At 43.4% G+C, this 26,307-nt stretch overlaps 1 protein-coding gene across 7 annotated transcripts; it reads right to left on the bottom strand.

Moving 5' to 3' along the window:
• Positions 1–423: 423 nt before the first annotated feature.
• On the bottom strand, positions 424–25,451 carry klc1b (kinesin light chain 1b). 7 transcript variants are annotated; one of them, XM_028990146.1, is made up of 18 exons: positions 25,375–25,451; positions 25,095–25,141; positions 14,468–14,743; positions 13,940–14,170; positions 13,424–13,502; positions 13,026–13,254; positions 12,615–12,702; positions 12,048–12,149; positions 11,534–11,707; positions 10,970–11,069; positions 10,747–10,799; positions 10,594–10,661; positions 10,156–10,264; positions 9,844–9,852; positions 9,455–9,607; positions 2,869–2,993; positions 2,728–2,785; positions 424–2,192 (listed from the first exon to the last, which is right to left on the bottom strand). In XM_028990146.1, the coding sequence occupies exons 3-18, from the start codon at positions 14,714–14,716 to the stop codon at positions 2,115–2,117; spliced, it is 1,905 nt and encodes a 634-aa protein (XP_028845979.1). In that variant the 5' UTR covers positions 14,717–14,743; positions 25,095–25,141; positions 25,375–25,451; the 3' UTR covers positions 424–2,114. The 7 variants fall into 7 exon arrangements, with proteins under 7 accessions (XP_028845979.1, XP_028845981.1, XP_028845986.1 ...); XM_028990148.1 differs by having other exon boundaries at positions 25,100–25,141; positions 25,375–25,391; XM_028990153.1 differs by lacking the exon at positions 9,844–9,852.
• Between the last annotated feature and the right edge of the window lie 856 nt (positions 25,452–26,307).

Here is a 26,307-nt window from a genome sequence, read left to right as displayed (position 1 = left end):
GTGCAGAGACGATGTCTGGGCTTCTTTTACAAACTGCACATGGATTCACAGTGAAGCCTGGACTACAGTCATTCACCAGACACTCCCATCTTCATACAATCACATCATGCTGCTGAACACACGACTAGGATTCCTGATATCAGCATATGTGGGGTAATCTAAAATAACCTCAGTCACATGACACCCAGTCAGTAGAGAAAGAAATGAGCGGATGCGGGGCACGTCGGCTTCTCAGAGAAAGCCCGAGCGATTGAACAGGCTTTGCATTGATTTATTAATGATCATAAGGAATGGACAAAGATTATATTGCCTCTAATCACAGGGAGGCTTTATTCAGTATTTGATGTTTATCATAATATGCAAAACTAATGTTTATACAGTAATGTTGGGTGTATAGTGAATGTAGAACACAAAAGAAGAGAAACTGATTATTTTTGTTTTTAATTCACTTTGAAACGCAAACTTCTGGCTACAGTTAAACACTTGTAGAAAGAAGAACCGTTCACAAAAATGACCCAGATTATGGAAGAACATTGACAACAACTGTGAATTACAGAGAATATTACTGTGGCTGATTCTGATTTGAATGGGTAACATGAAAAGACGAAAACAAGTCCTGAAAACAAATAGAAACATTCCCAAAAAACCACGAAATCCCTGCCATGTATTAAAATAAATCGGGAAATGGTAACATCTGGTTGCGGAAAAAGCCCAAGGACACATCTTCATCGACGCTTGTGTTCTCCACAATCTGATAACTGGAATTCAAAGCCAAAGAACAGAACTCATTACAAAGCTTTCTGTTTCATTTTAGACTTGTTAAAACTTGACACTCATTAAAACTGGATATACGCCCTGTCATTTTCACATCACACAGCCGGCCCTGAGCCCCTTTTTTATTAAAGTACAAGTCAGGGAATATTAGAGACTGATGCCTGTAGAAACGTACCGCAGAAAACAAACGCATGGGGGAAAAAGAAATCGGGACAAAAAACTGAAAGCTGGGGACCAAAGGAGAACAAAAATTCAGGCATTTCAGATTAAAGAAGAGTTTAAAAATCTTGCAAAACCAACATACAAAACAAATGTGCAAATCAATCACAAGATTTTTTAGAATAAACGTATCCCATTTTGTCTGTGGAGCAGAGCGAATCTCCATAATTAAAGCCAGCAGCGCACGGCGCCAGATAAACCGCACACCACAAAATCAACGGCAGATTAAATCCCGAGCAACACCAGTCGCTGATCTGGTGGACTCTTCAAACCAGAGTGATAAAACTAAATCTGGTGATAAAGGTGATAGAGCATACGCATCTTTGGTGTTTCAGATGGCTCTAGTTTTATTGATGGGATAAAATTCCCATATTTAATAATTGTCACGACAATTGGATGTTGCTGGTTTCACTGTGGAGAAACTGAACTGTTCTCAGTAATAAATAAGTATGAACCGATCATGACATCTGATCATAAATACGAACCTCCCTCCCATTCTGTAGGCTCTGGAGATTTCTTTGTGACTTTGGTCTAGAGCGCAGTGAGAACCTTGTGATGTGGATAGGTTTCCATGACTACCTGGGCTCAACATACATGGCTTGTTCCCCTGTTGTGTAAAAGCAGCAGCTCTTAACCTTGATCTTCCCTGAGTGAAAATATTAAACCTGTTAAAAATATCTTTTTACACAAATCCCAGTCAGCACAATATGAAAAACCTCTTACCAACAACGCCAAAAAATAGAACATTGTTAACCATAAAGACGAAAATCAATAAATGGATAAAAAGATGATGGCACATATGGACAGGAACATTTTTTGAAACGAAAAAAAAAAATAAAAACAAGAAACACCAAGTCTAAAAGAACAGTACATACGATCTAGCTTCCAATAAAACAGAACTTGGCTGAAGATTTAAAAAAAAAAAAAAAAAAGGAAAAAAAAGGAGCAACTCCAGTTGGCAGTGAGATGCGCATAGAACCAAACTCTTCGGGCCATTAGTGTTCTGCAAAGGTGGAAAGTTCAGGCTCAGGAACTGGATGGCTCTTCTGCTCATACTATGGTTGGGAGCAGAAGTGGTCCAATGGGTTTTGCAGCAGATGACTGGGGATATAAGAGGTCATTTAGTTCCCGCTGTACAGGTCCATGTTGCTGGAGCTCAGGCCACGGCTCGCCGTCAGTCTCTGTCCTGTAGGGCTTTGCTGTAGGCACGAAGGCAGTAGGCAGAATGAGGTTTCATCCAACACTCAATCCTCATAGTCTTAATGAATTAATTTTGTTAATTAGAGTTTGGGGACATCAATCTGTCAAGTTAGCAAGTGTAATTGATTGTGAATCAGCTTCGCCTGCTTTAGTGCGACGTGACAGTGGGTGCAATGGCGATGAAACAGCAAGACAACCTCCAAAAAGGGGTTTTGATATCATCTTCAGTCACATGTGGTACCTTAAGGCCGTACCTACAATCCATTCAGGTTCCACAGTAATGTGTATCACCGAAAATTTTCACGTTAAATATTATGTTAATCAAGATCCAATTTTAGTATGATCTACTGACCACAGACCACCAGTGATCACCATCGTCTCATTGGTTCCTCTATGCTGCCAAACTCTTTATAAGTAACTGGAGAATGACTACTTTTCATATTACGTACAAGACAGCTGAGATGTGAGTCCACCACCTCTTAAAGTTGTCTAAATTCATTCAAACTCTCTCCGAGCAACACGAAGGCCTCTTACCTGAAAAATATCATCGTTGGTCTTATTGAGATAGTTGAGAGAAGCAGCTCGCTTCATACTGCAGAGAAAAAAAAAAATAAAAGCTTGAGTAAGGAACCCGTATGTCAGGGTCACTGTGAAGTGACAGGACTCTGCTCTTACTTCGTATTTCGTGGTTCTGGAGGGACTGTCCCCTGCAGCTTTTTCACCAGCATCTCACTGCTTCTGCGCAGAACATCCCGCAGCTTCCCCAGAGAGCCACTCCTCTGCAGAGCACCACTACCGTCCTGTGCACACACCCACAAGTCAAACACACGGACACGCCCCAGTACTGAGCAACAGACACAAACCATACCACACACATGCAGAATAATACAAGCACATCATAAAAATATGCAGTTATGCAGAATGAAGATTAAATGAAAATAGATTAAATGGCTCCGCCCTTTGCCTTGGAGTCAGATTTCCATGCACCAGGTACCACCTGCATTACTATCCTGTTAAAATTATGGCACCACTCAGCACCTAAAAATTTCATATTACTTTGGTACAAAATTCACAAATTCTCTTTGTCTTAAGCATTTCCGGCATTTAAGCATAAAAGTGAATCCATGGTTCATCCAAACCAGTACTGCTTATGTTATTCTCCTGCCATAGGCAATTATGTTTGGGTGTGAGTTATACATACATACATACATACATACATATACATACACACACACAATATGGCAGGAGAAGCTTGACGCCTTATGTCGCAGATGTTCTTCCATCTTGGTTAATAATTACTCTGGACACCTGTTCTGGTGCAGACACCACATGGTTCTAAATTACAGTTCTGAGTTCAGGGGACACCAATATAACAGCCCCACACATAAGATGTGACGCAGATTGATCTGGGTCCTTCATCTCTTCGAAAAAGCACAGAGCCGCCTCAGAGGACCTGCTACTTATGTACTGTGATTTGAACGCCTGTTGGATTTGCTCACAGCAGGAGGCGCTGTTGCTTATACCCACAGCAATGGCCTTCAACAGTATTCTGCAAGGTGACCAATTTCATTTACAGTCTCTGTTTTAATTCTTGGGTTCTAATGGAAAGCCATAGGCTGATTCTCATTTATTGGATATTTGTAATGTAATGCATGACAATTTATTACAATATTTTAATGTTATTAATGAACTGATGACTAGAGATCAGTAGCAATCACAATGTGAGGCTGTTTGAGCTTTACATGAACTCAAATTGTAGAGTTAATTCAGTTAACAACTCTACAGAGAACAGAAGCTACTCCGCACACCCTACTGTGGTACAGCCAGATGCATATACAGTAGATGCATATTATTTCATGAAGAGCAAATCCATGCACCAGTTACAATGCTCATACTAAACAATAATTTCACAATTACTCAACTTAATTTTTGCACATGTACCCATTCATTGGTTATTTAGTATTTAATAATTAAAAAAATATATAAGAATTTAAGTTATGGCAATGTTATGAGACCTGAAGGGACTAAATGATACCTCCTTTCAGAAAAACCACACAACCTTTTTAATGAAATAACTAAATTGCATAGTGTCATCTTAATTCATACATGTGATCTAAACAGTAGTGTGGGAATATTCTATGGGACATGATGATTTTCCATGTTATTTCACTCTTTAGGATGTTGGGCACAGCACCAAGCCTAATGTTTTATTACAAGGAATATGACTGAAGGCAGGTTCAAAAGGTATAGTTCTTACTGTTCATTGTTAGAAGGTGCTGTTTGAACTCAGGTCTCCAAAGGAACCAATAAGCCATATATCCGAAATTTACAGGCAAAGAAAAACAGACACTAGCTACTTTGTTATAGACATGTTTCATCTGTTCACCTTCCAAGTGAGTGATAACATCGTGAATGTTCTAAGTACCCAAATCTCATGCGCATCCAGGACATAATGTAGGACCGGGTATTATGAAGGCATGTCCTGATCTGCCCCACCACCCATGATGTTCAGAGGCAAGAGGACACAAATGCCAAGCTTCACAAACGAAAAGCTTTATTTTGAGAAGAATGGACAAGGTGTTGATGCAACCATTGCCACAATGCACAACGGTGATTATATTCAGTGCTACTCACTACCAGAGCGCCTACTAAGCGACTCACTTCTGCTCTAAAGATGCAAGTTACAGGATGGATATATATCAATAAAAGGACAGCTCAATAAATAATCAGCATTCCACTTACACAACAATATTGTCTATAGAATTACAGTTTGTTCACCCCTCTGCCCCTTGAGTGTGAGTTCAGGTGTGTATACCATTTCATGTGCAGGAATGGTGTATTTAAATGGATGAATTTCTTTTAAAATGGGTAAATCCATAAGCAATTACAATGAAACATACTGAAATAAAAATACATTCAGTAAAAGTATACATAACTGGTGAAATGCACTGAACCCTTTCAGGAAGGCAAACCAGTCTGCCGAACAATGCAGTAGGAAGGAGTGTGTGACTGGTACTTTTCAGTCTGTACAGGGCCCAAAGCTCAGAATGGCACCAGAATTCTGGTGCACATGCTTTGTTCAGTGTTCATGGAGGCCTTTATTCTTTTTGGATTTACTAGGCTCTGCTCACAGAATACGTTGCATTAGGAACAATGACGAAAGGCTAAAGACGTCCCCCTTACCAAAAAGGCCACTGATTGACCAAATATGAGGGTTAAAACCGAGAGCCTGAACAGAGTGGAACATCAAACGAGTTGTGGATGTGACTCCTAATGTACCACTAGAACAGGAAAAGGCTCAAAGTGCTCCCTCGTTCGCTCCTGCCCTTTATATACTCTTTGTATTTCTTAGACCTACTATTATTTTGAAACATTAAAAAAAATGTAAACATAAGATGCAAAAATAAAAAAAACAGTTCAAAATTACAAAATAAGTACAAAAGTGAGCAACGAATTACACAGCAAGTCAAAAAAAAAAAAATGTTTATGTTTTTTGAGTCAAGTCTTATCCACAGTCTCCACTCTGCTCTGTTCATAAGATTAGAAACAGTCTCGCTGAAGCAAATAAACACTGCATAAATGTATATATTAACAAAACATGTGCATTAAAAAACAAAAAAGACGACAGGCACCGAGTGCGATCAGTCCAAAAGCAATCTGCTTAAAAAAAAAAAAAAAAAAAAAAAAACACACCGAAAGACACGGGCACAGCAAAGCAACCAGTAACACTGACACTAACCCAGGAGTGTGTGTGTGTGCTGTGAGTGAACTTGTGTATGTGTGTGTGATCTTAAGAAAGATGAGTTCAAAGGCTTACTATAACTTTACCTTCCACTGAAAGAAAAGCAATAACAAAACCATCATGTGAGACTGATCATCACACCTCTGCTAAAATCTACAAGACCACAGTATGGGTGCTTTTTTCTTTTCATACAGAGTGAAGTAAGAAGGGAGCACAGACTGATGTTTGAGTGAGGGAGAGAGGAGAGAGAGAGAGAGAGAGAGAGAGAGAGAAAAAAAAAAAAAAAAAAAAAAAAAAAAGAGGAGGAAATGAGCAGGCTGATTCTGGGATGGAGAAGAGCAGGAGAGGAAACACTCGTCCCGACAGCGCCTAGCGGAGGGGGGAGGGTGCCACTCTCGCCCGAAGACACCAGGAATGGAAGAGGACGACGTTGCAGGTGGACAAAAGGCCAACAGAGAATCAGAAGAACAAGATCCTCTCCTGTATTGTTGGGGGAGGGAAATGGGGCTGGAGAGAAAATCTGATGGCTTATGCCTGACAAACGAGAGAAAGAAAACACACACACACACACACACACACACACACACACACACACACAAACAAAGGTTTACATTTGTTTCTGCCATGGAGATCCATAAATCCATAACTTCACCTCAGAGCTCAGTACCATTCCTCCCCCAAACATGTCAGCACTGCAGATCAGCACACAGCAAACTGACGAAAGGCAGCAAGGATAGCATGTGTATGGCACGAGATGTGTGGATTCTACACAGATGGATTTTGGCGTAAATCTCTGCATATTAGCCTCCTACGTGTTAAGTGCGACATCATTTCTGGGTCCAACTGCTCGCTATTTATGTCTGAGGGGTATCCACTGGAGTCAGCTGTATTTATTCCTGCAGCCATTTAAGAATTGTTACGTATCTGTGACGGACCACTTCCTCATCACCAGGAAGGCACTAAAAGGACAACTGCAGATAGATTGGGCTAAAATAAAAAGGTAGACTGGAAAAAGCATTTTTGTCCCCCAGCAGCGAGCAGCTTTAGATCCCTTTTGCAGTAACTGGGCAGATCCAGGACGGTCCAGACGGACTCAGACGGAGTAATGTAACTGATGACTGGGGGTCTGGGGCTCATCTGGTCTCTGATGTGCTCAGAGGGCAGATTGAGGATGAGTCAGCTAAGATGGGAGGGTGGTCTGGCTCAGTCGAGCCTGCCGGTGACTGTGCACAAATCTGTTTATGAGCGCCAATGCAGTGTGTGTGTGTGTGTGTGTGTGTGTGTGTGTGTGTACTCTGCAGTGCTTTCTTGAAAGGGCGAGGAAACACAGAAACTGCTTACACAGCCTCAAGTCTTGAATGTATTCAAACTGTTAATTAATTCTTACTCATCTATACGTTACCAACAATGAAGCCCCAAGGACAACGCACAGAGGGAGTACCATCCACTCGGAGGAACCAAATTTACAGGCTGATTGGTTGTCATGGCAACGCAAGTGATGTTACTGGTTAGTCAATTAAAGCAATAAAGACAGCAGGCAACGTGCATGCACTGTTAAGTGTAACAAGCAGGAGGTACAACATGCTGTTGTACCCCAAATCATTCAATCAACATGTACAGCATCACAGCAGGGACTACAGTCCTATTCTGGCATTTTCACAAGTATGTGCGCACACACGGGCACACACACACACGCACACACACACACACAAACGAGCTGGCAGGTCCCCAGCATTCTACTGTGGCCCAACAGACATAAAGGTTGACTCAGCATTTTCAGCTGGCACCTGCTCTAAACCACCACACACACACCTCAGAATCTCAGAGCTCTTTTCTGCCCCTGGCAGAGAACAGTAAATTGAGGAAGATAGAAGTTTATTTTGGTTGTTGAGGGTGCACGGTGGACAATGAAGAAGGCCTCGAAGACCAAAGGCTGATGGGGAAAATGATTATTGGCCAATATATTTCGAGCCAATTTAAATTTACAATTGATATAATATTAATGACTTATGATGAAGGTGAATTTTTTTCATGTTTAAATGTTAATTTATAATATGCAGACTCTGCAAACCTCACATGCACCCTACTCAAAATGCTTTCTTTTAACCTCAGCACTGCATCTGATCATCAGCTAAGCCAAGCTATTAGCTAGATACTGATAATTGCTTGCACAAAGGTGTAGCAAACGTGTTTAGTGAGGGTCAACAAATAACGAAAAAAAGGTTAACTAGCTTCAGCAATCTTTTAGCCACCAAAATTAATTTTGGTGTTTTACTTAATAGTCCTGATCATACAGCATTAAAGCTTGTGTGATCGAAGACCCACATGACCTACTGGAGTTTCCAAAATGTAAGCAACAGTTTGGTGATTGGCTACGAAATCAGAACTGATCTGGAAGGCAGGCCATAAGTACAATAAGACATCTCCTATGCCGAATATCAGGAACCGGTCACAAACTGCTGTACTCAACGATCAACACCACCAGCTGCAATGGAAGAGGTTTACTGTGAATGTCAGTCTCTTGACAAAAAAAAAAAAAAAAAAAAAAGGCTTAGTGATCGACATGCTTTGAAGGCTTGACACACATGCTTCAATTTAGGTAGGTATGAACTCTCTCACACACACACACACAAAAAAAAAAACACCCCCGGTCTGCAGAATCCACTCGCTGTGCTTTAGTCTCATATCATTGGCAGCTGGGACTGAGGATGGGCTTGTGTGACTCACCACTCCATTTATGAAAATGATTCAGATTACCAGCAGGGTACAGGAAACCTGCATGATGGATGAAGGCTGGCTCTGAGTGAATATAATTCCAGACTTTTTTCTCTTTCTCTAATTTATCATAATGACATTAGTGACAGCATATCTAAATTAATAAACGATTACTGAGGAGTACCGATTCTGCAGAGAGGCTGTGCCCATATGTAAATCGATAGATCTAGTACAGCAGCACAGCATTACAGCAAGCAACAACGTAAAAACAACAAATAAAAACTAGTATGTGAACACTCATTTAAGAACAGGACGTATATGCCAAGACACTCAATCAGCTCTCAGGTCAGCTGGTTCACAGGCCGGGGCAGTAATCAGATGTGAGAATACTGGACTGGTCCACACAGGTCTAGTGTTCATTTTTCTCCTACCTGAAGTAACGCACCCTGGGATCATTGCAGATGGTGCGGAGCTCTGAGAGATCTCCTTCCATAGAACCATAGGCCGTTTTTTTTTTTTAAATAAGACATTCAGTGGTCATCATAAGCATCCTCACTTCTTTTTGGATTTAAAACATAAAAATTACCATTGCCTCAAATTCTTTACATGGGCTAGACAATTATCTCTTTATCAATCTCAGGATGACATGATGATTAACTCGTATCAAGCTACAGAAGATCTGGTGGAACAACTCCTGTGTTTAATATACCAGTCCTGCATCTCAGCATCCAGCCATACCCGTTTCTGAGACTGCCTTCTCACTGTGATAGGACAGCTGTGCCATCACTGTGGATGTGTACTCACCCCAGTCCACTCTACGCCCATACTCACTTCCCCACCGGTCTCTGAGCCACTGTCATACTTCACGCTGGACAGGCTGTCGCGGCTCCGCCGCCGCTCTGGCTCCCCATCCTTTAGGATTTCCACAACACGGGACTGGTGGATGGGGTCAATGCCCTGAGAATGAGAGAGATACACAAAAATATTTTAGATATTATAAAAACAAAACAAAAAAAAAAAACATACATAGAACATTCCACAGTTGCGTAATCAAATATGGCAGGAAAATGAAATCTATAAGAGTGAGACACCAGAGTTTCAGTACATGAATTCAGAACAGGAAATGGAGGTGCTAATGAGATCAGACCATATGAGGGGTCTACACACAAAAACCGGACAATAAACCAACTTACTGTGTTGCTCTAGATCCAAAGCAAGCAAAAAAAAGGAGAAATGAGAGATAGGAGTGAGACGTAGAAAGGGCTAATTCTTCTATTTGCATCCTCATCAAAAACATTGAATTTCTAATAGCATTTCTTAAACGCTGAAAAACAGTGAGCACCTGGAATCACACATGCATGTCAGCACAACCTTTACCCAAATTTCTAGTACTGTGAATAGTTAAGTGAGCAGAAGATTAACTGATCATCATAATGATTATGGTGACCACTGGAAGTCCCCCTGCCCAAAAAAAGGTAAGTGAGGTGGGTGAGTGCAGAGCACACCTGTTTGCGGGACCTAGTGGCGCACTCTTCAAGAGTCTCGGCCGCCTCCAACTTGCCCTGGCGCCGGTAGAGCGCACCCAGGTTCCTCAGGGTGGTGTTTACAGTGGGACTGGGATACAGAGAGCAGTAATCACTACAGATCCCCCCAAAACACGGCAGATCACTCTAGCCTTGTACGAACATAGTGAGGGCCGAGACACAGTCACACTTATTTCCTAAATCATGATGTATATAATAATTTTAACATACATGAGAAATTTTAGAATAAGTCTGTTATATAACAAAATGTGGAAAAAGTGATGCGCTGTGAATACTTTCCAGATGCTCTATAAATATGGTTCATGTGCTTTTTGCCAAGATCATTGAAGTTGATCTTTATATTAATTTCAGCTATATATGTATTAAGACAGTACATTGTGAACCAATGTAGGCTTGTACCTGTTGACTTTGCAGGCCTTGTACCAGCCGCCATACTCTCCGTAGGGGGTGCTGTCTCTGTGCTTGCCCTGTGCATGCCGATGACATAGCAGGTGAAATTACAGGTCAACTCACACGCACCCACCAATCCCCCACAAACTATCAGAAACTCACCTTGCTCATCTCCTCTCTCTCCTCTGCATGCATCCAGATGGGTTTGTTCTCAGCTGGGGGAGGGGAACACAAAAACGTGTGCGAGGTGGGCTAATATGAACTACAGCTAGTAGAGCATCAAATGGAGTTTATAAAGTTTAAGTATGAGCTAGAGACCAAAACAATCTGGAGGACAGAACTGCAACAGAACCCACAGAAAATCTGAAGGAATGCAGGTCCTTACCATCCACTGACCCAAACTCTTTCTCATGGGCCCTTGTCAGAATTTCTTTGTACAGGATCTCGGCCTCCTTGTATTTGCCTTGCTTGAGAAAGCATGAAGCCTGCAGAAAGAGGCACAAAACCTAATGAGAAAAGTCAGTCATATAATTTCCTCACTAGAAATGAATGAGTAGGTGGAATTTAAAGAAAATCTTGAGCTCAATGGAAGTAGGGGAGAAAGAAAATTTTCTACAGCCACCCACACACAAAAGGAAAAAACTCCCATGAGGAGTCCTTGAGGAGCTCTGCACCTTCAAAAGAAGATGCTCTAAAGCAGACATGCTGATGAGCTGCACACAGGCTGCCCATGCACTTTAATACCTTGTTAAATCTGTCCTAATCTGAGGTTATGATTGGTTTACCCTCATCTTGACATAACAGAAGTCTGAACACATATATGCCGCAAAAAATAAATAATAAAATAATATAACAAAAGCCAAAGGACCATGAACACCACACATGCACAAAGGCACACTCTTACTGTCTGATAAACATGTGTGACCGGGATTACAGCATCACATTTTACCAAATTGTTTTTGGTCTTGGCCACATTTGGGTCGTCAGGGCCCAGCCGTTGCTCATAAATCTCCAGGGCGCGGCAGTAGTAGTACTCCACCTCCTCATACTTCCCCTGGTTCTGACACAGCAGTGCCAGGTTGTTCAGCTGCTTGGCCACATCAGGGTGGTCCTTACCCAAAACCTGAGGAAAATAAACTGTATTTATTTAAAAAAAACTACACAAATAAAGGATTCCCTATGAGCATTTTGTCAAAACATACCGACTGGCACTCAACCAGTTAACATGAACAACAAAAGGGTCCAGAACTCGCACATAGCCATATTCCCTCTCTTATGCATTTGATCAATTTCATTTAATAACTTGCAGTCAGTTCATTCCACACAGATGAAGCTGTGTGTGTGCTTCAAATCTAGCCTGGTTTCCTCAGATCATTGTGTTTTCTTGAGTGGTGACCCCTATTGTGCAGTTAGCAGAAACTGAATCAATCAAAGCTGAAGGAGATAAATCAAGATAATAAGACCTTCTCTCTGATCTCCAGCGCTCTCTTGCACAGCGGCTCAGCCTCCTTGTACTTCCCCCTCTTCCCATACAGCACAGCCAGGTTGTTCAGTGTTGCAGCCACCTGGGGTGGGAAAAAATGAAATGCACACACGTCACTATGTTGAGAATGTACACTAGATGTGGCTAGTTGCAGTTTGGAGAACTCTGGCCTCTAGATCCTAACTGGCCACATAAGCTCACCAAAAGCTTCAGATCAGGTTAGAAATTCTGATTAAAAAAAAAAAAAAAAAGTAATACTGAGTCTTTTCTGAGCTGTTTTTATTCTTCTCCCTGTAATTGGGAGTCATGGACTTTCCTTCTCACAGACTGTGCTTGTGATTAATGAGATCTACCTGAACATCAATAAAGTCACTACAGAAAAAGAAAGCAAAACAAAGTAGACATTTATGGGCCATTCACACATGCAAAAGGAAGTAAAGGAGAGGCAATCTTGCTAAATTGGTATATCCATTTGTGTGTGTGTGTGTGTGTGTGTGTGTGTGTGTGTGTGTGTGTGTGTGTGTGCATGTGTGTCCACATAACTCACAGCTGGATGGTCTTTCCCCAGAGTTTTCTCCCTAATGGACAGGGCATCATTCAGCAGATGGGCTGCTTCTTTATACTTGTTCTGATCCCTGATAGAAGAGAAGAAAAAGAGGACTAAAAGAAAAACCCAGAACAGACAGACAGGTAGAAAATGTCCAAACCTCCGAACTCTTTATATATTAGTAAAAACTTCTGGAATTTCTGCCAATGTAGTAGTCACTAGAGTGAATGAACATTTAGGGTGATTTTTTACTGGTATGGTGAAAGGAGATGCAGGTATACTTTAATTCAATATTACTTTTATCTGATAGATGCAGGTATCCACCCATCCAATCATGATTGTTGCATCTACTCCTCGTTCTCCTTCAGACAGTAACGTGGATGAGACTGTTACAATCTGAGAAACACCAACCTGTAGACCAGGGCAAGGATGTTGAGCATGGTGGCCACGTCAGGATGGTCATGGCCAGAGGTCTTCTCCAGGTCCTCCAGTGCCTGTTTGCAGAGGGGCACGGCCACCTCGTAGCGGCCCTGCGAGGCATACTGGATCACCAGGTTGTGGAGGGTCCTCAGACGGGCCGGGATTTCATAGCCTCCCTGCTGTGCTGCGGCCACCGCCGCACTATTGTGCTGATGTTGCACTGTAGGGGGGTCACATAAAGGGTACAATGGGTCAGTTCTCAATGATTGGCCGCTCTGCAATCCAGAACAGATGCTACAGTAGAGAGCAACTTTAAAAATGTAGTGCTTGGCACAAGACCTGAACTATTACTATTTGCAAAAATGAAGACTGCAGGTAAAGATGCTTACTCCCTTGGTTGTGGTCCTCCTCATCATTAGGGAAAAGATCATCTAGAGAGTCTTTTGGTGGCTCACCGTCTTTTTCTTCCTGAAATGAGGTAAAAGCAGCAGGATCACCAACAGAATCAAACAAAATAAGACCTGGAACAAAAGAAGGATCTCTAAACCCAGCTTTCTGAACGTGAGTTTCCCATTTTGGAAAGGCGCTCATTAAAATGACGAGTGGAGAACTGTCCCAGAAGATGAGTCCCTCAGGACTGTTAGCCCAATTACAGTGGAGGTCAGCACATAATCCCGCGCCACTCCCATCAGGGCCAGTTAGAGCAGAACACGATGAGCGTGGGTGAGAACTGATAGCCGGTTCTAAATGGGGACCGATTTCACAGCGAGTAACAACCTCATCCGAGGTGATATGAACATTCATTTCTCTCCTATACAGCGCAGGTATCAAAGCTCCCAGAGGTCTGCATGTTTGTGGAGATCAATCTCTGGCTATTAAACATTCCTTAAAAAGGGATTCCTTACCGATGGAGAGACGTCCTCGTCATACTTCTTCAGCTGGTTCATGAACTCCAGGTGTTTCTTCTCCTCTTCCAGCTGGGCCACGTTCTGCTCGCTCTTCTGCAGTTTCTGCTGGGTGTTGGCCAGTTCGTCCCGCAGCCACTGGTTCTCCTGGCACAGCCGCCGCACCTGGGCACGCAGCTTCTGCTTTTCTGACTCCACTGCGTTGAGGTGGTTGGACAGGGCCATCATCACCTGACAAAAAAAACAAGACATGAAGCTGAGAAAAAAAGAAAAGAAATGGTGGCACAATCTTCACACCAGAGTGATTCACACCCTGTCATCCCATACCACAGAGGAACTTCTGCATTTCATTATTAAAATAACCTCTCAGTACCTTCCTACTCGCTTAAGTCATTTAGAGCTGTTCGCAGAACTTTATTAAAAGTATTTACTTACTTGCATTAATACAGATTAAGTAGCTCTCTCTCCAATAAACTGCCCTTTCTAAACTGCTCTCGCTCAGCACCAGTGGTCCAGATCCACGCTCACCTGCGCCTCGCCCAGCCCCAGCTCGATCATCTCCACTGACTTGCGGAGGAGGTTGGACTTCTCATGGACCAGGTTGGCCTCCTCATCTTTCTTCAGGCATTTGATGGTCTCCAGCAGGCTGTGCAGGATGGAATTGTGCTCATTCTTCAGTGCCTCCAGCCCCTGGATCACAAGCTTGGTGTTGGAGATGATCTCGTCCTGCGTCAGCTTCTCCAGCTTTTCTTCCTGAGGGTACACCATTGTGGACATCTTCTACTGGAGGAAGAACCTGGACAACTGATAAAGAATATTTAGAATGAGCACAGAAACATTTTAGAGCAGCTCTAACCAAACACTGTCTAGCAGCTTCCTGTTTCTCATACTCCAGCAATCCTTTATGGTTTCCTTCCCGCATCCCAAGAGCTGCAGCTGACCTATCCACCCGATCATCAGCTCATGCAGAGCAAATATCAGGGCGATAAAAGGACAAAATGTTTGCCCCATCAGATTAATGGCCACGATTGCTGCAGCAGGAAAGTGACTGCATGGGTCACAATGATTATCAATTGATCTGATGAAAATCTGATCAAAGATAAATAATTGCATGTCATTAGTGGAATGATAGAAGCCTCCCATGGCATCTGTTTCTCATTTTGTGAAAGTGCTTACTTGTCACACGTGACACACCACAGCACACCACCAAATGAAATGTGGTCTCTGCTTTAAAACCATCCCTTGAGGGAGAAGTGGGCAGCCATGAAATGAGTGTGGGGACAGTACTTTGCTCAGTGTGACCTTGGCAGTTCGGGATTCAAACCAGCACCCTTCCGATTACGGGTCTCTTTCATTACCCGCTAGGCCACCACTCTGTGGCTGAAACGTCCTTGTACCTCCAGCCAATCTGCAGCTGACTACTGAACCCACTGTGAAGCCAGGTGCAAAAGGAGGGGCAGCATATGGAGGATGGCACATGCAGTCAAGCGTCAGCCTTCTGCTTCCTGTGCCCTCCAATTGACGGCTGCTCAGCAGTCTTCCTTTCAGGCAAGTTCCTCTTACAGCCACAGTTAACCATGTCCTTGTGTACACACACAATTTCCTGAACTATGTACATCTAAGATTCTATATTGACACCTTACAGTTTCTGAAATCAAAAACCAAAACATATCACCATTTTACACCACTTTGGTTGACATTCTGTTTTTATTTCCCCTACTGTCCCCTACATTTATATGTAATTATCATACCATTTTATACCATATTATAAAGACATATCTTTGTATATTATTCATTATATCAACACAGGAGATGCAGGATAAACTGATTGCCTGTCCAAAAATGGACTGCTGACGTTCACAGCTGGAGAAAATAGTGTAAAATGAATAGTCTAGGATTAAAACACATTATCTGAGTAATTTGTAATTTGTTTATGAAACAGGTAATTTTACTTTCTGTCTGAACCGAAAGGAAATTGCGTGGTATTCCCAGTATTGTGTTGTAGGCTTATATGCTGCAGCGTCAAATATTTCTCAGACCATGGCACAGTAGCACCTCTCCTCTGGGTCCTAGAGCCGGTTATCCACAGTCAGATTTATGACGCTGAGGCCATGCACTCACTCAGCACCGCAGACACAACACGGAGGTTGTGTCCAATGGACTAAAAGGTTAACCTCTAAGAAGAATGAAGATAAGTTTTCCCATAGAGCAGTGATGCTAAAACAATTATGAAGGACATTTTTATTGATTTGATGCACAAAAATCTGAAATTTTACTTTGATTAAACATTTTTCGATTTATACACAGAAACCAGCATTACAATGATATTGTTATTATGGACGACATTTCTATATTTTATCATATGGTGTGATTCACTGTGACTTTTCTCTGTGATAAAAAGCTAAGCCTGACAAATGCCATTAGGATCTTTTCCAAAGGAAAACTTGCAGTCAATATAAAAACAAGAGCAATGGCTGAGTGCACTGCAGAGCTTTGGGCAGAGAGGATGATTGATGAGGCACGCTTCCTTCCCATCTCCCAGCATGCACGTGGTCCATGGCCTAGCAGATAGTTAATAATCAGGGGAGGAGGAGATGTGTGCACTGGTCATTCTAATCAGCATAAAGCATGACATGCAATCCTGTGCAGTGCTCAACCTCTGCTCCATGTTCCAGCAGAACGCAGAAGAAATCAAATCCAAAAAGTATACAGATTCAAAAAAATAAGCACTTATATACTGGAGCTGTCCAGCACTTATTTATCATAGAAATCTATTGTTTTGCTACTTATATGAGTTAAACGTAATAATGCCGAAATTATATTTAAAAAAAATACAGTCATAGGGACTATTTCATGATACTGGTTACCCACAGTCCGATTTATGCTGCTGAGGTCACGCCCTCACTCAACACCACAGACACAACAGTCAGAAGGAACCAATGGACTAAAAGCTTAACCTCTAAGAACAATGAAGATAAATTATCATCAGATTGCCAGGTCAATACTAAAATGTAGTTTTTTTACACTGCAGTTAATGCCTTCTAGATGAGGACATCTGCTTTCTTTCTCCTGTACAGTAATTAATCATCATTAGGAGTCAATGCGACAAATGACGCTGCATCACTAACAGCTGTTCCAGCATGTGGACCTAAACGGACCATGCAAGACACAAAGAACAAAGAAATGACAGCTCACCCTGGGGACATCTGCACCAGGCCTCATCCCTAATCTTCAAAAAAGGTTATTACCAACCCAATCACCCCAGCACAAAAGGGGGTGGGAAGATCAGACAAAAGAAGCGAGAATAAGAGTGAAATGAAGTTATTTCTCATCACTTCATTGGGGATGGCAGGGGCAGACGTTACATCATGACTAAAGACTGTTATTCAGATCACATAAATACACAGGAAAAAAAAACACAGACTTAAAACCCCAGCCGCAGACCACCATTCAACAAATTATCCTCAAACTGACGCTCTATAGTGAAGTGATGAACTAGCAAATCTCTGTGACTGAGTCAGAAACACGTAGGGCAGTGGCGGCCTAGCAGGACCCATAATCAGACCCATAATCAGACCCATAATGCCACTGAGCAAAGCACCGTCCCCACACACTGCTCCCCGGACACCTTTCATGGCTGCCCACTGCTCACCAAGGGTGATGGTTAAAAGCAGAGGACACATTTAGTTGTGTCACCGTGTGCTGTGCTGCAGAGTTTCACAATGACAATCACTGCACTTTCACATAGATGTTGTGGCTCAGGAGCAAACACAGTCGGAAAAATATACATTTATAAGATGTGGTGGACTGGAACATCCATTACGAATCATTTTCCAATTGTGAAGATCCTACAGTCTCATTTTATTCCATCCCAAACAAACAAACAAACAAAAAGACGCCTTTGCTAACTGCATTTAGTCGCCCTGGTGGTAGAGGTTTTTTCAGCATTCTCATCATGAACAGTTTTCCCCCCGTTTTCCCTTCCTCCACAGTGGTTAAATAATGTATGTGACAGTGTCGCGCTATGCCTGACATGGTGATGAATCCCCTCTCCCACGTTTCCACACTGTAATGAGTGAGACGGGGGTGCAGCAGGTAGAGTGGAAGCTGCTCTGGATGTGTACTATGTGGGCCGAGTCCAAATCTTGCCGGCGTTGTTCCCGGCAGTGATTAATATACCGCATCATTAAACCAACGGGAGTGACAGCCGCTCTCTATCGTCACATCATTCCACCTTTTGACCTTGTTTACAGTGACCAGCTGTGAGAATCGCTGGTCTGGAGTGGTTTCATTAAAAACAGTAACATAAAACAATACAAAATGAACAATGTAAAAAAAATAAAAAATAATTATATAGAAATATATAAAAGCAGTTTGGAACATGAACCCAGAAATCATAGTGATACGCAGTTGCAGGTGAGCCTTTATGGAAGCCAACAGTCTAATAAAAGAGCTTTAAAAGCAGGTTCTGCTGGGAACACTCAGTGCCAGAACAGCGTCTGAAGTAAAGTGCTCTTATTTGATGCAATCCTTTTTGATTCCCCGTTCTAACGCCCTCGATTATGTGAACGCGCACTCCTCTGCTGGCTGTGGCACTTTTTGATGTGTCACAGGAGGTAACACATGGCAGTGCAGATGTACAATATAATAAATCACTGATTATTTGGCCATAAAACTGATTTTTGAGTGGTGTACAGGACCGTTTCCTTCATTCATGTAAAGTTGGCAGTCTGCTGTGATGTATAAGCTGGGGTTATTTCTATTTTCGCAAAAAATGACTTTGAACAATGGGGTTCGGCAGAAGAAGAGCTACAGGACTGAATGTGAACATGTGACATGAACATGAGCCATGCAGTTCGCTGCTTCAGTCGAACTCTTAAAGAGGCCATCACTCCTCCCGCTGACCACTGACATGGACCTCACCCCGCCAGCCACACGCACCATAAAAAAAAGGTTCAACAAAGAGAGAAGCTGAGCGAGCGTGTGGCCTTCTGCTCAGACAGCTTGGGATCACACACAAAGCAAATGCATATGGAAATCTCTCCCTAAAAAGAGCTCCCCGTAGGGACGTGTAGGAAACAAAGGGAGGGGTAGGGCAGTTCATAACTCGCTCGCTCACGTACACATGCACACTTTACCCACCATTTACCCACCATTTACCCACGTTTCCACACACCAAGGAGCAGCAAGATCTTTCAAACAAGTGGGATCGGTCCAGAATTGAAAAAAAAATGGTTTTGCAGCGATACGACACGACGCTCTGAGAACGACTCACCTTCAGCAGCAGGTTCTCATAATCAACCGCTCTGTCGCAGCAAGGAAGCAAGCGGTGACAATAACACCACCACGGGCCCAGTGGTTACCGTAGCAACACCATCCACCAGAGCAAAAAAACGGAGAGAAAAAAAATAAAAAATTAAAATGTGGAAAAGCAAACCGCCTGACGTGAAAAACCCGCGGATTGATCTGGTGCGGCGATGGATGCTGCCTCTAGAGCCTGCGTGCGGACCGAGAGCAGTATGCTAGGCAGTGACCTTCCCTCCGCCTTCTCTCTACAGCACTGCCTCAGCACCACAGTCATCAGAGAGCCCCGCCCTACCAGCATCTAGGCAATCGGGGGTGGGTGGATGGGTGAAAGGGAGGGATGGAGGGAGGACCGAGAAGGGCGTGTTCAGAAAACGGCATGTATGTCTATTAACTGAACCCAGCCTGCGTGTGTTTTGTTTTCTCGTTTTTTTTTATCTTATGATTAAAATACAACAAACGTTTCAGCAAAAGCAGTAAAATAACGCACACTGACAAACAGTAGTTTATTACTCACAAAACTGGAACAATATGGAATGAAACAAAAGCTTTACATGATAAAAAGCTGCAGACATGTGGCATGTTGTCACTCCCAGAAAACCCCCTTTGGACACCCCCAGCCTGTGTATGGTCCTGCAGTGGCTAGAAATGCTGACCTGTCTAAAGAGTGTTTTGATCTGAAATTTCTCCTTGTATGTAATCATTAGGGGATTCGTTACACGAGGTCACGTCTGTGACAAACATCGTGGTTGCTGAATGGTGCTGATGACGTCGTTTCCACTAATGCCCCCTCACTTCTATAGGCCGCTCTCCTCCTCGTCCCGCCTCTCTCCTCCCCATTAGCATTTAAAGCTACACACACAGAAACGGCACGTCTTGGACAAATCTCATTGTGGGACTGGATAAAAGTGGCTGTAATTCTGCACCAAGGCTGAATTTCAGAAAGAGACTCCAGATACAGTATAAGGGGACACTAAGACCGATATAAAAGAAAAAAACTAAATTGTCAGGGGACCGTAAATTCTTAATTTTCTTACGTGTACTTCACACAACTTGTATGCTTAACTTACTAAAAACCTTGCATTGCTATTGGCACAAATCCCACTAACTAATTGATTAGTTAATAAGGTTGAGACGGGATGTGATACAAATGGCCTGATCATTTATGGTGCTGTACTCACCGTGACCAGGTTTAGTATGTAAAGTATGCACGCTCTGGGTTAAGCGGACGTGTCTGAACAGCAGCAATAACAAGGCCACGCCCACAGGGACAGACGTCCCCTGTGTAAGCCCTGAAGGACGTCATTTTATTGGGTGTAATTTTGGCAGCGCCAGGTCGCAGTGCTTATGTAACAATGCAGATCCGAGCAGCAATACTGCAGCTCATCACCGAGAGGAAAGCGGTCATAACACAGCAAGAAATTTTACCCACATTTTACCCCGTTTTGTGGGTATTTGCACTTTAAAAAGCACAGGTCACACAACACACACACACACACACACAGAAGCCAAGATGTCACAGCACATTAGCAGCAAAGAGTACAGCAGTGTGTGAAAAGTGGAGAATGTGCGTATTCACGGCTGAGGAACATGCAACAGAGACAACCCTGGACGATGAGGTGGATTACAGACTTTAAACACAAAAACCATACACGCAACTCGATCTGCTACGAAACAGTGAGGTTCTGGAGGGACAGGGTTGTGCAGCTCAGCATTATTTGGTTTCGTGTTTAGAATTCTGAACACAAAGAGGAAGCCAACCGAGTTGTTAATAACGGCAATCTCCGGAACGACAGACACTGCCACGTGCAGTCACTGCCCTCGCCCCGTTCCGCCACTTCCTGTCCGCTGTTCCCGAGTCAGGGTCAGGAGTCACGTCCTTCTGCAGCCAACAGACCAGAAGCAGTGTTCAGTGAGCCGACGCCCAGTGATGTCAGCCGGGCAGACGCTCACTCGCTCACACACACAGGGCGCGGTGGCCAGCCAGTCAGGACAGCTGGGCTTGGGGCGGACCCTGACAGAGGCTCTCCATCAAAGCCAAGCTGCCTGGCATTGAAGGGGACGGCACAGCTGTTCCCACACTCAGGCGGGTGGGCTCTCAGGGCCACGGCCACCCGTTGGCTCTCGGCAGCTTGCAGCACCAGCTCTCAGAGCCAAATGGGAATGAATGGCCCTACAGAACCGAATGAGCAAGGCCACACGACACGAAGAGCTTGGGCTAAGAATACAACGCAACACAACTTGAAACACTGAAGCAGTGACAAAAAAAAAGTGGAGAAGGAATCCAACATCAATCCTTTCAGTAGATCTGTGTGCATCTGATAAACCCGACAGGGTATCATGTTGTTTTTTTAAAACAGTCCTCCTGTACAATAACCCTGAGAATAAATACATCAAGTGTAAAAGAAATAGAGCAAAAATGAAGAATTTAGCGCAAAAAAAAAAAAAAAAAAAAAAAAAAAAAGATTTACTTGGATTTGTTGCAGGAGACAATGAAGAATGGGTTCAACCCCTACATTTACAGCATTTATCAGACGCCCTTATCCAGAGCGACTTACAATCAGTAGTTACAGGGACAGTCCCCCTGGAGCAACTTAGGGTTAAGTGTCTTGCTCAGGGACACAACGGTAGTCAGTGGGATTCGAACCTGGGTCTTCTGGTTCATAGGTTACCTAGACAACTCGCAGCTCTCTCCTTCTGCAACAGCCCACAACCTTGGCGTAACAATAGACAACCAACTCTCCTTCTCAACTCACATCAGCAATCTTTCCCGCTCATGTAGATTCCTTCTCTACAATATCAGACGAATCCGCCCTTATCTGTCAACCCAGGCCACCCAACTACTGGTTCAGTCCCTAGTAATCTCACGACTGGACTACTGCAACTCCCTTCTAGCTGGTCTACCACTATGTACCATCCGACCTCTACAACTAATATGCAGCAGCACGACTGATCTTCATCCTTCCCAAATTCTCCCACACCGCCCCTCTGCTACGTTCCCTCCACTGGCTCCCAGTAGCTGCACGCATCAGGTTCAAAATACTGATGCTGGCCTACAAAGCCAAACATGGAGCAGCACCATCCTACCTCACAGCCCTTATTACACCTCGCACTGCACCTCGTATACTCCGAGCCTCCAGTACTGCTCGCCTGGTCCCTCCATCTCTGAAGGTAAAAGGAAAACATTCATCTAGACTCTTCTCCGTCTTGGCCCCTCGGTGGTGGAATGAACTTCCCCTCGAGGTCAGAACAGCTGTCACTGAGCACCTTCAAACGACAGCTCAAGACCTTCCTCTTTAAAGAATATTTAGATTAAATTGTAATTTTCTTGTTGTTGAACTTTGTGTACAGAATCTACAACAGAGTGAATAAAAAGATGTATTCATAGTTGGGGTCCTAGTGAACCGGAATTGATCTCTTCATCGATGGTAACTTGAAAGCACGTTGTAAGTCGCTCTGGATAAGGGCGTCTGCCAAATGCCGTAAATGTAAATGTAAATAGGTGAGTGTGTTACACTAGGCTACTACCACCCTAACCCCTATAAACAATGTTGTACATGGCATGATAATCATAGACCATAAAACCATGGTGATAATTCAGAGATGCATGAGTCACTTTAAAACGCACAACGAGAGGCACCAAAGACCAATTTAATTATCATGAATAATTCTAGGCAGATCCGGCCAGGAGCACAGGGGCTTATAACACATATTTCGACATAAGTCTTTTTTTTTTTTTTACCCAGGTGACCTCCATGTAACCCACCCGGACACAGCAGCCAGATAGTGTATGGGTTTATTTAGACATCTGATTTTATATTGCTCTGGTGTGTCCCCGCTCACAAATTCCAGGTTATTTGCTGCCATCCGCGGGATTAAAGCAACGTTAGATAACAGATCTTCACTTCACTACCTCACTGCAGCTACTACAAAGCCCACGGACTTCAGCATTGGAGGCGCCTGGCTGACGAACACCAACCTTTGGTCTCTCTGTATCCCAGCGCAGCTCTAATTATTAACAGTCAGGTCGCTTCGGTTTCTGTACGCTGCAGCCCCAGGTCACGCCAGCTTGTGACTAATCTGAAAACCATTCAACTCGCCACGCTGGCACATGCTGCGCGTTCTAAACAATGGGCAGAGAACGCTGATATTCTCCCATACTCCAGCCTTCGGGAGACACTGCCCTGCCCAGTTTCAGATTTCCGGCCGCATCACATGGGCCGGAGATCAGAAGTAGAGAGAAGCTCTCAGCACCGACGCAGACATCTAAAAACCAGGGCAACAGTCCTGCGCAGCAAGGACAAAAAGGCACATCGGGCTCATCTGCACATCACAACGCAGAAATACTGATTCAGTGGTAGAAGAACAATAATCGAGTCAAACAATTACTTGCAAAACATGCAATTAATTACTGAGAAAGTGATGTGACTGCGACAGAACGCAATGTGTCCTCTGCATTTAACAAACACCCTTCCGATTACGGGTCCACTTCCTTACCTGTTAGGTGACCATTTCCCAAATAGAGGTTAAGAGATTAAAACTTAGATATTAAGTAAAGTAAGCAGAGTAAATGGGTAGGATGGCAGGGGGAGGGTTGGATAAAAGGGTGGTAGTAGCCTAGTGGGTAACACACTCACCTATGAACCAAAAGACCCAGGTTCAAATCCCACTTACTACCATTGTGTCCCTGAGCAAGACACTTAACCCTGAGTGTCTCGGGGGGGGGACTGTCCCTGTAACTACTGATTGTAAGTCGCTCTGGATAAGGGCGTCTGATAAATGCTGTAAATGTAAATAAAAGAGGTGCTGGTGCAGTAGAACATACAAGTAATACAGGAGGGTTGGATATTAAAAGAGGTGCAGGTGCAGTAGAATGTACAGGTAATATTTCCAGAGTAAAAGTGTAGTATATCAGGAGGAGGGTTTGTTATAAATGAGGTGTGGGTGCAGTAGAACTTACAGGTAATATATGAGTAAAAAGTGAAGTATAGCAGGAGGAGGATTGGATATAAAATGAGGTGTGGGTGCAGTAGAACGTACAGGTAATATTTGCGGAGTAAAAGTGAAGTATAGCAGGAGGAGGGTTTGTTATAAATGATGTGCGGGTGCAGTAGAACGTACAGGTAATATTTGCGGAGTAAAAGTGAAGTATAGCAGGAGGAGGGTTTGTTATAAATGATGTGCGGGTGCAGTAGAACGTACAGGTAATATTTGCGGAGTAAAAGTGAAGTATAGCAGGAGGAGGGTTTGTTATAAATGATGTGTGGGTGCAGTAGAACGTACAGGTAATATATGAGTAAAAGTGAAGTATAGCAGGAGGAGGATTGGATATAAAATGAGGTGTGGGTGCAGTAGAACGTACAGGTAATATTTGAGGAGTAAAAATGTAGTATAGCAGGAGGAAGGACATGACTGATTTCAGATACAGAGACTCACATGAAGACAGCATTTACATTCACAGCATTTATCAGACGCCCTTATTCAGAGTGACTTACAATCAGTATTTACAGGGACAGTCCCCCCCTGGAGTAACTCAGGGTTAAGTGTCTTGCTCAGGGACACAATGGTAGTAAGTGGGATTTGAACCTGGGTCTTCTGGTTCATGGGCGATTGTCTAACCCACTAGGCTACTACCACCCAATATATATCCAGCATGATGTATGAAGCAGATTAAAACGGATATTTTGAACGCTGAAGGCGGACAGTGCTCCTCCGACGCTGTCGCGGCCCAGTTTGACAGGTTAGGCGGGTTCACGCCGAAGACAAACAACGAGGCCGCCGCAGTTAAAAACACGGGAACACAGGCGGAGTAAAAGTGTAGTATAAGCAGCGGTCCAGCCACCCGACCCACCTCACCGCGTCCACCGCCGCCCACCGTCAGCTGCTGCTCTCCCTGCACTGGAACAAGGAAAGACAGACAGGAAGAAAGAAAGAAAGAAAGAAAGAAAGCACGGTGAGGATCACGCTGCCATGAAGCGCGCCGCCGCGCTGTTGTGCGGTAGACAACGGGCGCGCGCACATACACATGTAGGAATATATTTAATTTAGGACGCGTGGCGCTGTCGCAGCCATAAAACAGCGTACAGCGGCGGCGTGCCGCGCTGTCGGTAAAAGTAAGAAGCAGTTCTGACCCCTCGAGACGCGGCCTCCGAACGCGCGGCGCCCCAGCCCCTTTAAATCCAAGATGTCGGCCAGCGGACGCCCGCCGCTCCCGCTCCCGCTACGCTGCCAGATCTCGCGAGATCTTGCCTGGCTGCGCTGTGACGGTGGGGAGAGAGTCGCCCCCTGCCGGCAGACGCAATCACCTGCGCATCCTGGTGGAACAGTCAGCATCAGTTCTGCGTCCGATCGTGGATTAAAGCTACACTCGTCCTAGACTAAAAGCGCTTTAATTTTTTTGTCCGAGAAGTGTTAAATTAATAAAGGATTTCTTAAAACAAGTTGGTATTAATGTGTGTTAATATGAAAATAACAAGACTACTTGAAATTATCTGTGTAGCAAATCCTATAGTAGTAACAGTAATAATAACATTTACTCTTTAATCTTGCACAAATTTTTTACTTTTTTTTACTTTTCACTTTATACTTTGACTTCACTCATTTGCACACCTTCACCCTACCTGTTACACATATTTTATGTCAATGATAAAGACAAAAAAGTGTAATATTTGGTTATGTTTGCAATATTTGCATATTGGTTCATTGTATGCTTGCAATAGTTGCAATACTGTGATCTGCAGCAGTCGCTATTGCATTTTACTGCATATCATACCGTGTAATTTTGAAATTGAAATTGATTTACATTTTTGGCATTTGGCAGACGTCCTTATCCAGAGCAGCTTACAACATGATGTCATGTTAGCATCAATGAAGTAATCATTTCAGGTTAACTAGGGCTCCAAGCCTGTATACAATAGTTTAATTTCACTCGGTTGTAGTTTTTCTTGCATAAGTCAGACTATAAGAAAGTTCTCCCTCCTCCTGCTATACTACACTTTTACTCTCAATGGGAAGTTCATTCCACCACCTTGGGGCCAAGACAGAGAAGAGTCTAGATGAATGTT

Source organism: Denticeps clupeoides, chromosome 8, assembly GCF_900700375.1.
Source record: "Denticeps clupeoides chromosome 8, fDenClu1.1, whole genome shotgun sequence".
Taxonomy (NCBI): Eukaryota; Metazoa; Chordata; class Actinopteri; order Clupeiformes; family Denticipitidae; genus Denticeps; species Denticeps clupeoides.
The sequence above is the reverse complement of the archived record's forward strand: the minus strand, read 5'-3'. Positions and strand labels throughout refer to the sequence as shown.